Source organism: Octopus sinensis, linkage group LG7 (assembly GCF_006345805.1).
Source record: "Octopus sinensis linkage group LG7, ASM634580v1, whole genome shotgun sequence".
NCBI classification, from domain to species: Eukaryota; Metazoa; Mollusca; class Cephalopoda; order Octopoda; family Octopodidae; genus Octopus; species Octopus sinensis.
In genome coordinates this window covers 6807565-6820614 of record NC_043003.1, presented here as the reverse complement: position 1 = coordinate 6820614, position 13050 = coordinate 6807565, and the positions used below count along the sequence as shown (strand labels likewise).

At 37.7% G+C, this 13050-nt stretch overlaps 1 protein-coding gene across 3 annotated transcripts in view; it reads left to right on the top strand.

Annotated features, from left to right (window-relative positions):
* The window catches only part of LOC115213845 (tetratricopeptide repeat protein 39A), a 99522-nt gene that overhangs the window by 66426 nt on the left and 20046 nt on the right, over positions 1 to 13050 (top strand). For 2 of the 3 annotated variants that reach the window (XM_036504475.1, XM_029782781.2), the window contains 5 exons: positions 1787 to 1904; positions 4175 to 4286; positions 7003 to 7120; positions 8316 to 8432; positions 10531 to 11134. In XM_036504475.1, the coding sequence (XP_036360368.1) occupies positions 1787 to 1904; positions 4175 to 4286; positions 7003 to 7120; positions 8316 to 8432; positions 10531 to 10705 (640 nt within the window). In that variant the 3' untranslated portion in view covers positions 10706 to 11134. Of the gene's footprint in view, positions 1 to 1786; positions 1905 to 4174; positions 4287 to 7002; positions 7121 to 8315; positions 8433 to 10530; positions 11135 to 13050 lie in introns of those variants that run through there. The other variant, XR_004999945.1, reaches the window with a different exon arrangement.

Below are 13050 nucleotides of genomic sequence, written 5' to 3'. Positions count from 1 at the left end.
TGTATATGTACTCCCATTTTTATCTCCCCCCCACTCCAAACATATCTATATCACTAAATACTTTGTATGTTATTAGTTATTCCATCTTAATTTTGAATATATTTTTAATACTGGTATATACACATGTATGTTACAGTGCGGTTGTGCATGTTTGCATCTGTATCTGCATATCTATGTATGCCTGCATGTGTCTCTATTTTTGTATATATCTGTTTTTATGTGTGTACATTTATATATATATATATATTTCGGAATGGTCATATTGCCAGTTTAGCCATAACATTATATTGTATAGAAATAATACATTTCTGAATCTCCAGAGAGACTTATACAGTAGTGATACGATAAAGTAGTTGTATGCTGTCAACTTAATGTGACAGTTCCATGAGGGGGAATCACACTACTGCTATTTAGCCCTAGGAAGCAGCACCACTTCCTGTCAGCCTTGACACATTTCCTGTGTCCTTATGTTTAGAGAGAGGGAGAGAGAGAGAGAGGGGGAGATAGATAGATAAATAAATAAATAGAGTTAAATGCAGGTGTTATTCAAATTCTTTTACTTCCAACATATGTTTCGAAGACACCATTGGTATTATTCCAGAAGGAATAAAATGGTGTAAAACATTGCAGTCTTCTCATCAGGGTAAGAAAGAAACCAAACACATCAATAAAACATTTTAACAGAATGTGATGACTGTGTATATGATGAAGGGAACGCTATCAATTTTTTTTTTTTTAAACTGTTAGTAGATATAAAGGTAGTTTATAGGAAGAGAAAGAGGAGAAAGAAAGAAATTAGCAGAAAACTAATAGTGGAGAGATATAGAGTGATAGGTGAATTAGAATAAAGCTTAAAGGCATGGAAGCAGATATATTTAGTGGAAGTGAACTGTAAGAAGACAGTCGAAGGTCGAGTTTTATAGAATGGTAGAAATATTCGCAACGATAAACGCGTTCTATAAATGTGTTTATAAGGGGATTCTTTGAGAATAGGATAAAAAAACATTTCACTATTACAAAGTGAGCAGAAAGATTTACCTTTGTCATATGGTAACGAAATAGAAAGAATATTCCAGTCTGGAGTTGCATGGCTTGCTAGTTGGAGATGCCCATCTAATCCTCGTAAACATATAATAATTCTAGTGAAATACACTCACTGATTTCAAAAACTAGTCTCTGGATGCTGGCTTAGCTGGGTGGGGTTGCTTGTCTCCCCCTTGTAAACATAAGGACACAGGAAATGTGTCAAGGCTGACAGGAAGCGTTGATGCTTCCCAGGGCTAAATAGCAGTCGTATGATTCCCTTCATGGGACTGTCACATTAAGTTGACAGCATGCAACTACTTTATCGTATCACTACTGTATAAATCTCTCTGGAGATTTAAGAAATGTATTATTTCTATACAATATAATGTTATGTATAAAATGATTGTAAGCATTATTAAACTTCTTTTTAACAGCTTATCCCCTCCATTTTTGACAAATATGACTGGATTTGTAGAACTTCATTCCATGAATTAATCATACACTATATATATATATATATATATATATATATATATCAGTTGCCATGATAGATCGTTAGCCACCACACACATTTTTTTCTCTCTTTGTTTTTTCTGTATTCCTTTCCGTAGAAGAGCATAGGCTCGAAACGTAAAAGACTTTTTCTGTTCCTGAGCGTTATACTAATACATCTGTTTGTTTTGTACACCACCTGTCTTTGTCTTTTGTTTTTGTTGTAAACTCTCCCTAATGATATATATATATGATTGTTACTTTGCAGGGAGGTCCCTAAACTGAAGCAACGGATTGCTGGCAAGTCCCTCCCCATTGAAAAGTTTGCTGTTTGTAAAGCCAATAGATTCTTTAGTCAAGGCGGCAAGTTGACGTTGCCTGGATTGGTAAGTGGTAAAGATGTCTTAATTGCATGTGTCATTATTAATTAGCTTAATTAGACAATAGGATTAACAGTTGTTGTTTCATTAGTAATGTGATTATGGAAACCGTAAGATTAGCATTTGTGTCATGTTCATTTAATTAATAGATTAATTGGTTTAACAGCTGCTTTATTATTAACTAGCAGTATCGCCCGTGTTGCTCGGGTTTGTAAGGGAAATAACTATAAAGAATTTTTAGAGAGTTATAGCCAAAAAATAGCAAAAAAATGCATTAAAAATGGAAAAAAAATCATGGTAAATTTTTTTTTAAATCGTTGACTCATCGTAGACATTTTTAGAGAGTTACTTCCCTTATATAATAGCGAAAAATGCATTAAAATGGAAAAAAATGGTGGTAAATTATTTTTAAAATCGTAGACTCATCGTAGACGCGCGCTAATACCCAGAAGGGCTCGATATGAATCACGACTATAAGATACCCGCTTTTGGTTAAACTGCACCGCAAAATGTGGGAGTAGTTAGGAATCTAAATCGTAGGAGACAGACAGCACACAACCTTACTTTTATATATAAAGATGTATATCTCGTTAATATTTGGATGAAAGAATTAGCTCCCAGAGACAGAACAACCCCAAGCTTTACTGAAGATTTGTGTGTGTGTGACATGAAGGGTTTTTTTAAATTATTATTAAATCCTTAGAACTGTTTGGCTGTTTATGCTTATCATGGAATTTTGGTAGACTAAAGGATTTTATGAGGAATAGTTATGGATAGTGTTTTAAGAAAAGGACAAGATTATTAGGGTAACAAGACTATAGGGGCAACAGTATAATGGAGACAACAAGATTCTTGGGGCAGTAAGATTACAAGTGCAACAAAAGTAAAGGAATAACAAGGTTACACAGGCAAAAAGTGGGATTTAGTTATCCAATGAATTGATAGCTGGAATGGTATTTTTTTTTTTGTTTACTACTCAGAGAGGGAAGGTAGTACCTATGACTGTTTGCAGGATCTCAGTGACTGGTGGTGGTGGGGAGGAGATGGGAGGAAGATAACTTTAAACTAGAGACCTGACTTCAACAGATTGAACTCCACTAAAGTCAGCCTAGTTCCTAGGAATGGTGGCGCTAGGGGTTTAAATTGGGGGATAGGTTACGTCTACTACCCAAGTAGGCCATGGTGGAATTTGAACTCAGAATGCAAACAAACGGAACCAAATGCCACCAATAAACCCCAGCTCCACCCCACCAGACTGGTACTTTATTTATCAACTCCAAAAGGATGAAAGGTAAATTTGTCCTGAGGAGGGATTTTAATTCAAAACAAACACCACAAGGTATTTTGATCTACACTGTAATGACTGCGAATTCACCACCTTTTAATGAATGACTGTAAGTGAAGATTGACTGTTGGGGATGTTAATGAATAAAGCTGTACAGAGGAGTGAAGGTGTTTGTGAGTAAAACAGGACTAGGGATGTTAGTGTGACAGGGTTTATTGGGGCTGTTAAAGGGGAAACTTCACAGAAGTGTAATTTCAGGGGAAGGTTTGAAGAGGGTTACAAGTAATACTTCACAGATGAGACAAGTATATGTTGTAAGAGATTGATAATATATGCTAATTTATGCTAATATATGCTAATACTTGATGATGATAATATACGTCAATATATGGTAATGATACTCTATGTTAATAAATGGTGGTAAAAATATGTGCTAATAGCAACAATATGGACCACATTAACAGTAACAACAACAGTAACACTAACAATAACAACAATGCACAACAACTACAACACCAGCAACAGTGGGGGCGCAATGGCCCAATGGTTAGGACAGCGGACTCGCAGTCGGAGGATCGCGGTTTCGATTCCCAGACTGGGCATTGTGTGTGTTTATTGAGCGAAAACACCTAAAGCTCCATGAGGTTCCGGCAGGGGGTAGTGGCGACCCCTGTTGTACTCTTTCGCTCCAACTTTCTCTCACTCTTTCTTCCTGTTTCTTGTCCCAGACTTCCTACGCAACCGCTGAGCCTGGATGTGCATTCATCCATCCGTCGATGCTCTCGGTGTCGGGGGTTGACCTGCTCTCTCTTCTGTGGGTCTTACGAATAGCAAAGGACCAACATTTCAGACTTCTCCCGCTATAGATGCGCGATCTTGCAAGCTCTGGGATGAAGACCACTTCACTCAACAAACAAACAAACAAACAAACAAACACCAGCAACAATTTAAAACATTCCAAGTCATTGCTGCTTTTTTATTTTTGTTGCAGGAACTTCTTTATGTGTGGAATGGCTTTACAATAATTGGAAAGAAAGAGCATCTGTTGACCCCGTTTATGGATATGGTTGAATCTACCATCAATACCATCACATCGAATCCTGGTAATGTAGTCTTTTGTTCCGTCATTGGTTTCAGTTATTCAACTCTATCCATAGTGGAGAAATACATTTTTATAGTTTGGCCTCCGTGCCGGTGGCACATAAAAAGCACCAACCAATCATGGCCACTGCCAGCCTCGTCTGGCACCTGTGCCGGTGGCATGTAAAAAGCACCCACTACACTCACGAAGTGGTTGGCGTTAGGAAGGTCATCCAGCTGTACTTCAATCGGAAGTTCTTGTGGACAAACAACAGCAGTAATTTTATTCAGCTGAATACACGTCATTGATTGGTTGGAATTACCATAACATGACAACTTTAATGTGAAATAACTTCCTAAATATAAGCTTTTCTCAAAAACGCTAAGAGTAAAAGATGTTTTATATGACACATTCTACCAGTGTCTGAAGTTTGAAAGTGTTTAGTTACAAAAAATTATTTTATAAATCTGTTGGTCAAAAAGTAAAGATCCAGCTTCCAGCCTCTGTATCAAGAATGGTTATGTGGACCACTTAAAGACTTCACTCATTCTGGCCAAGTTTAGCAACAGGTCCCCCTTAAAGATTCCACTCATTCTGGCCAAGCTTAGCAACATGTCCCCCTTAAAGACTTCACTCATTCTGGCCCAGTTTAGCAACAGGTCACCCTTAAAGACTTCGCTCAACCTGGCCAAGTTTAGCAGCAGGTCACCCTTAAAGAACTCTAACAGAATCTACTCTCTTGCAAGTATTAAAGTCAGTTTGCTCTCCACCATTCTCTGAGGCCCTATCAAAGGTTGTAGGTGTCACTTTTTTTCCAGTGTCTAAGTTATGTTTATATTTTGTAAGTCCCTAACATATATAAACTTTGATGTCACTCTTTAAAGAAATTATGCTGGAAGTTCTTGAGAGACCCTAAACTAAGCCACAAAAATCAGACAACCTAATTTCAAGTATTTGCTATCAAATGCTTAATTTCCATTATCCCTTTTTTTCTCTCTCCTTGTGGCTGGTGAATACCTTATGCTGTTTAGTAAAATCACTGCATGATTTGAGTTTAAATCCTGCCAAGGTGGACTTTGCCTTTCATTTTCCTGGCATTCATAAGGTAAATATTAGTCATATAAGAGGGATCTATTTAAATGGTTGTTTCTTGCTCTCAAATGTGTAGCCTTATTGTCGTCATCATCATCATCATCATCACTTTCATCTCCAATTTTCCAAGCTTGCAAGGGTTGGATGAAGTTTATTAAGACAGATTTTCTACTGCCAGATGCCCTTCCTGTCACCAATCTGTACCTGTTTCCAAGCTAGATAATATTTCCCCATCTCCAGATATTTTCTCACTGAATATTGGAAATGAATGGACACTGCTTGTATGACAGGGACACTCCTTTACAACTACTATACAATGTCCAATCAAAAAAGGTACAAACACACACACACGTGCATACATACAGATGTATGCTTGTGTATGTGTGTGTGTATATGGCCATGGAGAAATAATGCCTTATCTGGAAACAGGTGATGGCTGACAACAGAAAGGGCATCCAGCCGTAGAAAATTTGCCTTGGCAAATGCTGCCTGACTTATGCAAGCAAGGAAAAGAGAACATTGAAATGATGGTGATGGTGGTGGTGGAGTGGTGGTGATGGTGGTGGTGGCGGTGCTGCTACTACTGGTGTGTGTGTGTGTGTGTGTGCACGCATGCAAGTCAGAGTTGGGATAATACATAATCCAGTTATTTATATTGCAGAGCATTTCCACTGATTGTTGCTACCTGAAAACCGGAAGGGGGGAAAGTTTCCTTATGAAATAGCTATTCCAATAAATAGAAAATATAGAATACATAGCAATTAGGACATCATTAGGACTGCATCCTTCAAAACTTCCATGCTTCCTGAGATTCGCCAACACTACACCTAATTTTCTCCCCTCCATACACACATAACCATGTATCTGACTCAAACACTGTTCACTTTCCAGACATTTGTACATGACTGCATATGCTTTACACGCACTTTCTGACAAGTTGTGGTGCACCTGAGCACTGTATACAACAATTTCATTATATATATATTATATATCATAGAAGTTAGGACTTTGTAGCAGGACCTCACAGTAGTTGCAACAACATAGTCATTAAGATCTTTTAGGGATCTCCTAGCAGAGTGTATGGCAGAAGAGCTGTGAGGTACCGTGAGAAATGTCAGTGAAGTCTTAAAATAAAATAACAATGAAGTTATTGTATACAGTGCTCAGGTGCACCACAACTTGTCAGAAAGTGCATATAAAATACATGCAGTAATGTAAAAATGTCTGGAAAGCGAACAGTGTATGAGTCAGATACATGCTTGCATGTGTATGGAGGGGAGAAAATCAGGTGTAGTGTTGGCGAATCTCAGAAAGCATGGAAGTTTTGAAGGATGCAGTGCTCCAACAACTAACAACTGATGCTGGCAGTTTGTTCCATGCTTCAGCAACTCTTAGAGTGAAAAAATGTTTCCGAAAGTCATGGGAGCTGTGCTGTTTTCTGACTTTGTAAATATGTCCACGGGTGTTAGATGGGTGGAGTTTGAAAAGGTGCTCAGAGTTATTGTTTGTAAGATGGTTAATAATTTTATGGGTGTCTGCCAAGTCAGCTGCCAGACGTCGGAGTTTCAATGTGTCCATGCCCAGGGAAGTAAGGCGTTCAGGATATGGCTTAACCTGTTATTTACAAATATTTCTTTCCTTTTCAGATGCTTATCCCAATTACCACGATGACTACAGTCTAGCTCTTTTACTGAAGGGAGTTTGTCTCAAATACCGAGGACAATATTTCCAAGCTGAGCAATGTTTCCTGGAGGTTATTGGATAGTAAGTACCAGTGATTATTTTGGGGTTTACTATTGTCAGTGTTGTGTGGTGGTGGCTGCAGAGGTTGTGTTTATTATTTTAATTCTTATTTGTTGTTTTCTTATATTTTTTCTTCACTAATTTTAGCCATGATTAAATTTAAAGTTATTCACTGCTTGATATTGCTTTACTGTAAAGATTATTTAAATTTTACTGTTAGATCTAAGTGTATAAAAGTGGATGTGCAATGGCCCAGTGGTTAGGGCAGCGGACTCGCGGTTGTAGGATCGTGGTTTAGATTCCCAGACCGGGTGTTGTGAGTGTTTATTGAGCGAAAACACCTAAAAGCTCCACGAGGCTCCGGCAGGGGATGGTGGTGATCCCTGCTGTACTCTTTCACCATAACTTTCTCTCACTCTTACTTCCTGTTTCTGTTGTACCTGCACTTCAAAGGGCCGGCCTTGTCACTCTCTGTGTCACGCTGAATATCCCCGAGAACTGCGTTAAGGGTACACGTGTCTGTGGAGTGCTCAGCCACTTACACGTTAATTTCACGAGCAGGCTGTTCCGTTGATCAGATCAACCGGAACCCTCGTCATCGTAACCGACGGAGTGCTTCCATACCAAGTGTATAAAAGTATTGATCAGGAAACACACAGTAAGTGGTGCCTTTTGTATATTAAAGGGGTCGGCTAAATGAACAGAGAAAGCCTAGAATTGAGAAACCACTTTAGGTCAGTCTCACTGAGAAGTTTACAATCTCTCTAGTGTTGTTGATGCTACTTTAAAATATGTCTTCTACACCCATAAAGTATCTGTAGAGACCTAGTCACAAATGCAACATGTGGCCCACTGCCTTATCTATGAGGGCAGTGGCACCAAATATACATTGACTTGGATTATGATGATTCATATAACAGATGCTAGTATGGAAAGTGGATGTAAATACAGTATATGAACTGTTTAAGGAGTTCTGTAGAAATATTCATATCTAATCTGTAAAGCAACTTTTCCAATAATATGGTGTGTTGCTTCCATAAAATCAGTAATTACATACATCTGGTTAGCGAACTGATTACTACATGTTCAGTGTGTGTGTGTGTGTGTGTGTGTGTGTTTGGCTTGATTGATTTTATATATAAATATATCCATCCATTAACACTTGAATTATCATTGCCTTCTTTAGAAACTAACATGGTAATTTCATCTATTACAGTGAAAAGAAGATAAAGATCGATACTTATTTGGTCCCTTATGCTCACCTGGAGCTGTCACTGATGTACCTGATTCTACAGAAGCCAGCTGATGTCCAGAATTATATACAAAAAGCCAAGTAAGTACATCCCTAATTTTCTACACACAGACAATCGAGGGGAATGGTATGAGAGAGAGATGACGGTAAAATATGTTGGGACATGTGATCATTGACGGAGCGGCTAACCGGCCTCAGTGCCAGTGGCACTTAAAAGGCACCATTTGAGTGTGATTGTTGCCAGTGTCGCCTAACTGGCACTCGAGCCCCATGCTAGTAGGGTGTTAAGAGCACCATTCGAGCGTGATCGTTGCCAGAGCGGCTATCTGGCCTCCGTGCCAGTGGCACGTAAAAGACACCATTCAAGCGTGATCGTTACCAGCATCACCTTACTGGCACCTGCTCTGGCATTTCCTCTTAACTGTTGTCTACCAGATGTCTGAAAGCTACCTGGTGTCTAACATAACTCTCCAGATGTCCAACTGGTATCTAACATTTGTTTTACAGATGTCTTCCAGATGTGTCTAATGTCTATTTATAGATGAAGTTTTAATACCATCAATTTTACTCTGGTGGCTGCAATTTGGCAGAATAGCTTGGTTATGTCATTTACATTCTGAGTTCAAATCCCTCTGAAGAGTATATCATCATCATCTTCATCATCATGATCACTATCATCATCATAAAGTTGATTGAATTAATCCAGTACCTTGTATTGATTTAATCCACTCTATCCTGACAAAATGTGTGATCTTGTTACAAAATCACATTTACTAATATATTTCTTTATTACCCACAAGGGGCTAAACACAGAGGGGGCAAACAAGGACAGACAAGGGGATTAAGTCGATTACATCGATCCCAGTGCGTAACTGGTACTTTATTTATCGACCCCAAAAGGATGAAAGGCAAAGTCGACCTTGGCGGAATTTGAACCCAGAACGTAACGGCAGACGAAATACGGTTACGCATTTCGCCTGGCGTGCTAACGTTTCTGCCAGCTCGCCGCCTTATATCACATTTACTAATAAACCTACCTTAACCCATCTTAACCTCTGTTAATCCATCAACAATGACCTATAAATTTCCTTTACCACCAACAAACTGTGCAAATCTGCATTTCAAATAGTGTTGTTGTTTGGGGGTCAAAAATATTTTTCTGTATGAGAAACAAAGTTTAGCTTCCTGTCAAAAGACTTCCTGTTTGTACCATGTGTCTTTATTTTTTGCATATTGTCTAGTAAATTTCTTTGGATTTTGACTTCCTTCAATTTTCAAGGTTAATAGCAGTTAGCATCTCAAAGAACAAGTTAGAATTCATTGATATTATTTATTACTAGCACTATGACCCGGCAACGCCAGGTCATAGTGCTAGTGCATGCATATACAGCTGCGTGTGCGCGCACATATACGCGAGTACTGTCCAAATCTCCAACCAATCACATACAACTAGCTGGCATTCAATTGGTGTATCAAGTTTCAGGCATTTTGATTGGGTTTTGGATAGAAAATTCACAAAAAAGTCACTTCTATTGATTTTTTAATGGCTTTGCTGGGTGACTGGGGAAATGTAAAGATGTGCACGACCACCCTTGGACGGTTTTGAATGACCATAGAAAGTGCGAGCCCTCTAACTGAAAAATTGTGGATTTGTATAAAGGACACACACACAGACAGACATTTTGGCGTGTATATATATAGAGAGATAATTTAAATATCAATATTTATTTACTAATGATGTCATTAGGGAATCGACTTCTTGTAAATATATGTCAGAATATTTGAGTTTAATCAACTTAACAGTATTCCACTTACTTTGGCTGGTGAAAATGACATGACAAATAAAAAACCAAAAACACATTCATAATGTCCCCTAACAGTTACATCCTGTCAGTAAAGTTCACCCAAATCCATGCAATAGTTTTTATATCTATGATCTTTATATCGGGCTGACTGCAGGATTAAGAAATTTCTAGTTTTTAACGGGATTAAGAAATTTATGTAGAGAAAACATTAAAAGACTTTAAGAGTTAAGTTCACAGAACCCCGTTCAACTAGCCCACCATCAATGCCTAAAGTTTAATTTATTTCTTTACTAAAATTCAATGAATTTTTTGAGTCTCCTGCTTAAGGGACATGAGGCATAGATGTATTAACCTGGTCTACATTTCCTTTTCAGAAGAAACTACAAAGGCTACATGCTTGAGTCTCGACTTCATTTCCGCATCCATGCAGTGAAGATCCAGCTGCATGCCAAATTCCAAAATAATTGTGAGAATGACAGCGCACCACAGACACCAGGTGCTAACGAGAAAGAGAAATTACTGGGTAGTAACGAGCAAAGCCCCACATAACATAAGAGTTTGGACACTTAGAATTACTATTATCACCTGCTGTTCTATGATTTACCTGTTCCCCATAAATTCCACACAAAACTTTATCGCATTTATCTCAATATGAAATTTAGAGAGTTAATAGTCAGTGCCACTGGTCACCACGGTTAAAAATCTACATGTGCATGTGTGTGTGTGTGCGTGTGTTGTATAGTAAATGCAATAAGTATTTATTTACATATATATGTGTATGTATGTATGTATGTATGTATGTATATATGTATGTATGTATGTATGTTAATTTTATATATATATTTAAAAATAAATATAGTATCAAGTGAAGGTAATAAACTTCGTTAAGGGTTCATAAATCCAATGAAAATCCTGGTTAGTTCCCACTCTACAGAAAGATCAACTATAAGGTAACCATATAAACCGTGGTTCATATACATACATATATATATATATATATATATATATATATATATATATATATATATATATATATATATGTATGTATATAAAGAATAAGGAGAAAATGGAGAGGTAATTAATAAAATTATTTATTAATTATAAAATATGACAACATTCCGACAGCTGTTTCGATTCAGAAATCTTTAGATAATTAATTTATAAAATTATAAGATGAATCTCTTCCGAAGAAGTAAAGTTATACCGATTAGAAATACAATAATGGCTATAAAACTGTTAACGGTTTTATAGCCATAATATTTCTAATCAGTATATCCTTACTACTTCTGAAGAGATTCATCTTATAATTATTTTTAATTTTATAAATTAATTATCTAAAGATTTCTGAATCGAAACAGCTGTCAGAGATGTTGTCATATTTTATAATTAATAAATAATTTTATTAATTACCTCTCCATTTTCTCCTTATTCTATAGATAAATAAATAAATAAATAAATAAATATGTGTGTGTATGTGTGTATATGTATATATATTTATGGATATACATGTATATTTATATATATGTATATAGGTGAGTGTGTATGTATATATATAAATGTATGCAAACATATATGTGTGTGTGTGTGTATATGTATATATATTTATGGATATACATGTATATTTATATATATATGTGTATATGTGAGTGTGTATGTATATATATATAAATGTATGCAAACATATATGTGTGTGTGTGTATGTATATATATTTATGGATATACATATATATTTATATATATATATGTATATATGTGAGTGTATGTATATATATAAATGTATGCAAACATATATGTGTGTGTGTGTATGTATATATATTTATGGATATACATATATATTTATATATATATATGTATATATGTGAGTGTGTATGTATACATATATAAATGTATGCAAACATGTGTGTGTGTATATGTATATATATTTATGGATATACATATATATTTATATCATCATCATCATCATCATCATTTAGCGTCCGTTTTCCATGCCAGCATGGGTTGGACGGTTCTACTGGGGTCTGTGAAGCCAGAAGGCTTCATCAGGCCCAGTCAAATCTGGCAGTGTTTCTACGGCTGGATGCCCTTCCTAACGCCAACCACTCCGTGAGTGTAGTGGGTGCTTTTTACGTGCCACCCGCACTGGTGCCAGACAGAGCTGGCAAACGGCCACGAACGGATGGTGCTTTTTATGTGCCACCGGCACGAGGGCCAGGCGAGGCTGGCAACGGACACGAAACGGGGCGGTGCTGGCAACGGTCGCGAAACGGAAAGTTCTCTTACATGCCACCGGCACTGGTAACACATCTGCAATTTCCATTGATCGATTTCCATTGATCGATTTCGATTCTGATCCTCACTTTCCTCAATGGGTCTTCACAAGCAGAGTTTCGACATGCCACCGGCACTGGTGGCACATCCGTAATTTCCATTGATCGATTTCGATTCTGATCCTCACTTGCCTCAACACGTCTTCACAAGTAGAGTTTTGTGTCCCAAGAAGGGAAGGTATGCATACGTAGGCTGGCTCCATCCCATGTAGAAGGCCACGGGTTGTGGACTCACTTGTCCTGCCGGGTCTTCTCGCGCACAGCACACTTCCAGAGGTCTCGGTCTCTAGTCATTTCCTCAGTGAGACCTAAAGTTCGAAGGTCGTGCTTCACCACCTCGTGCCAGGTTTTCCTGGGTCTGCTTCTTCCACAGGTTCCCTCAACCGCTAGGGTGTGGCACTTTTTCACACAACTATCTTCATCCATTCTCGCCACATGACCATACCAGCGCAAACGTCTCTCTTGCACACCACAACTGATGCTTCTTAGGTCCAGCTTTTCTCTCAAGGTACTTACACTCTGCCGAGTGTGAGTACCGGCATTACACATCCATCGGAGCATACTGGC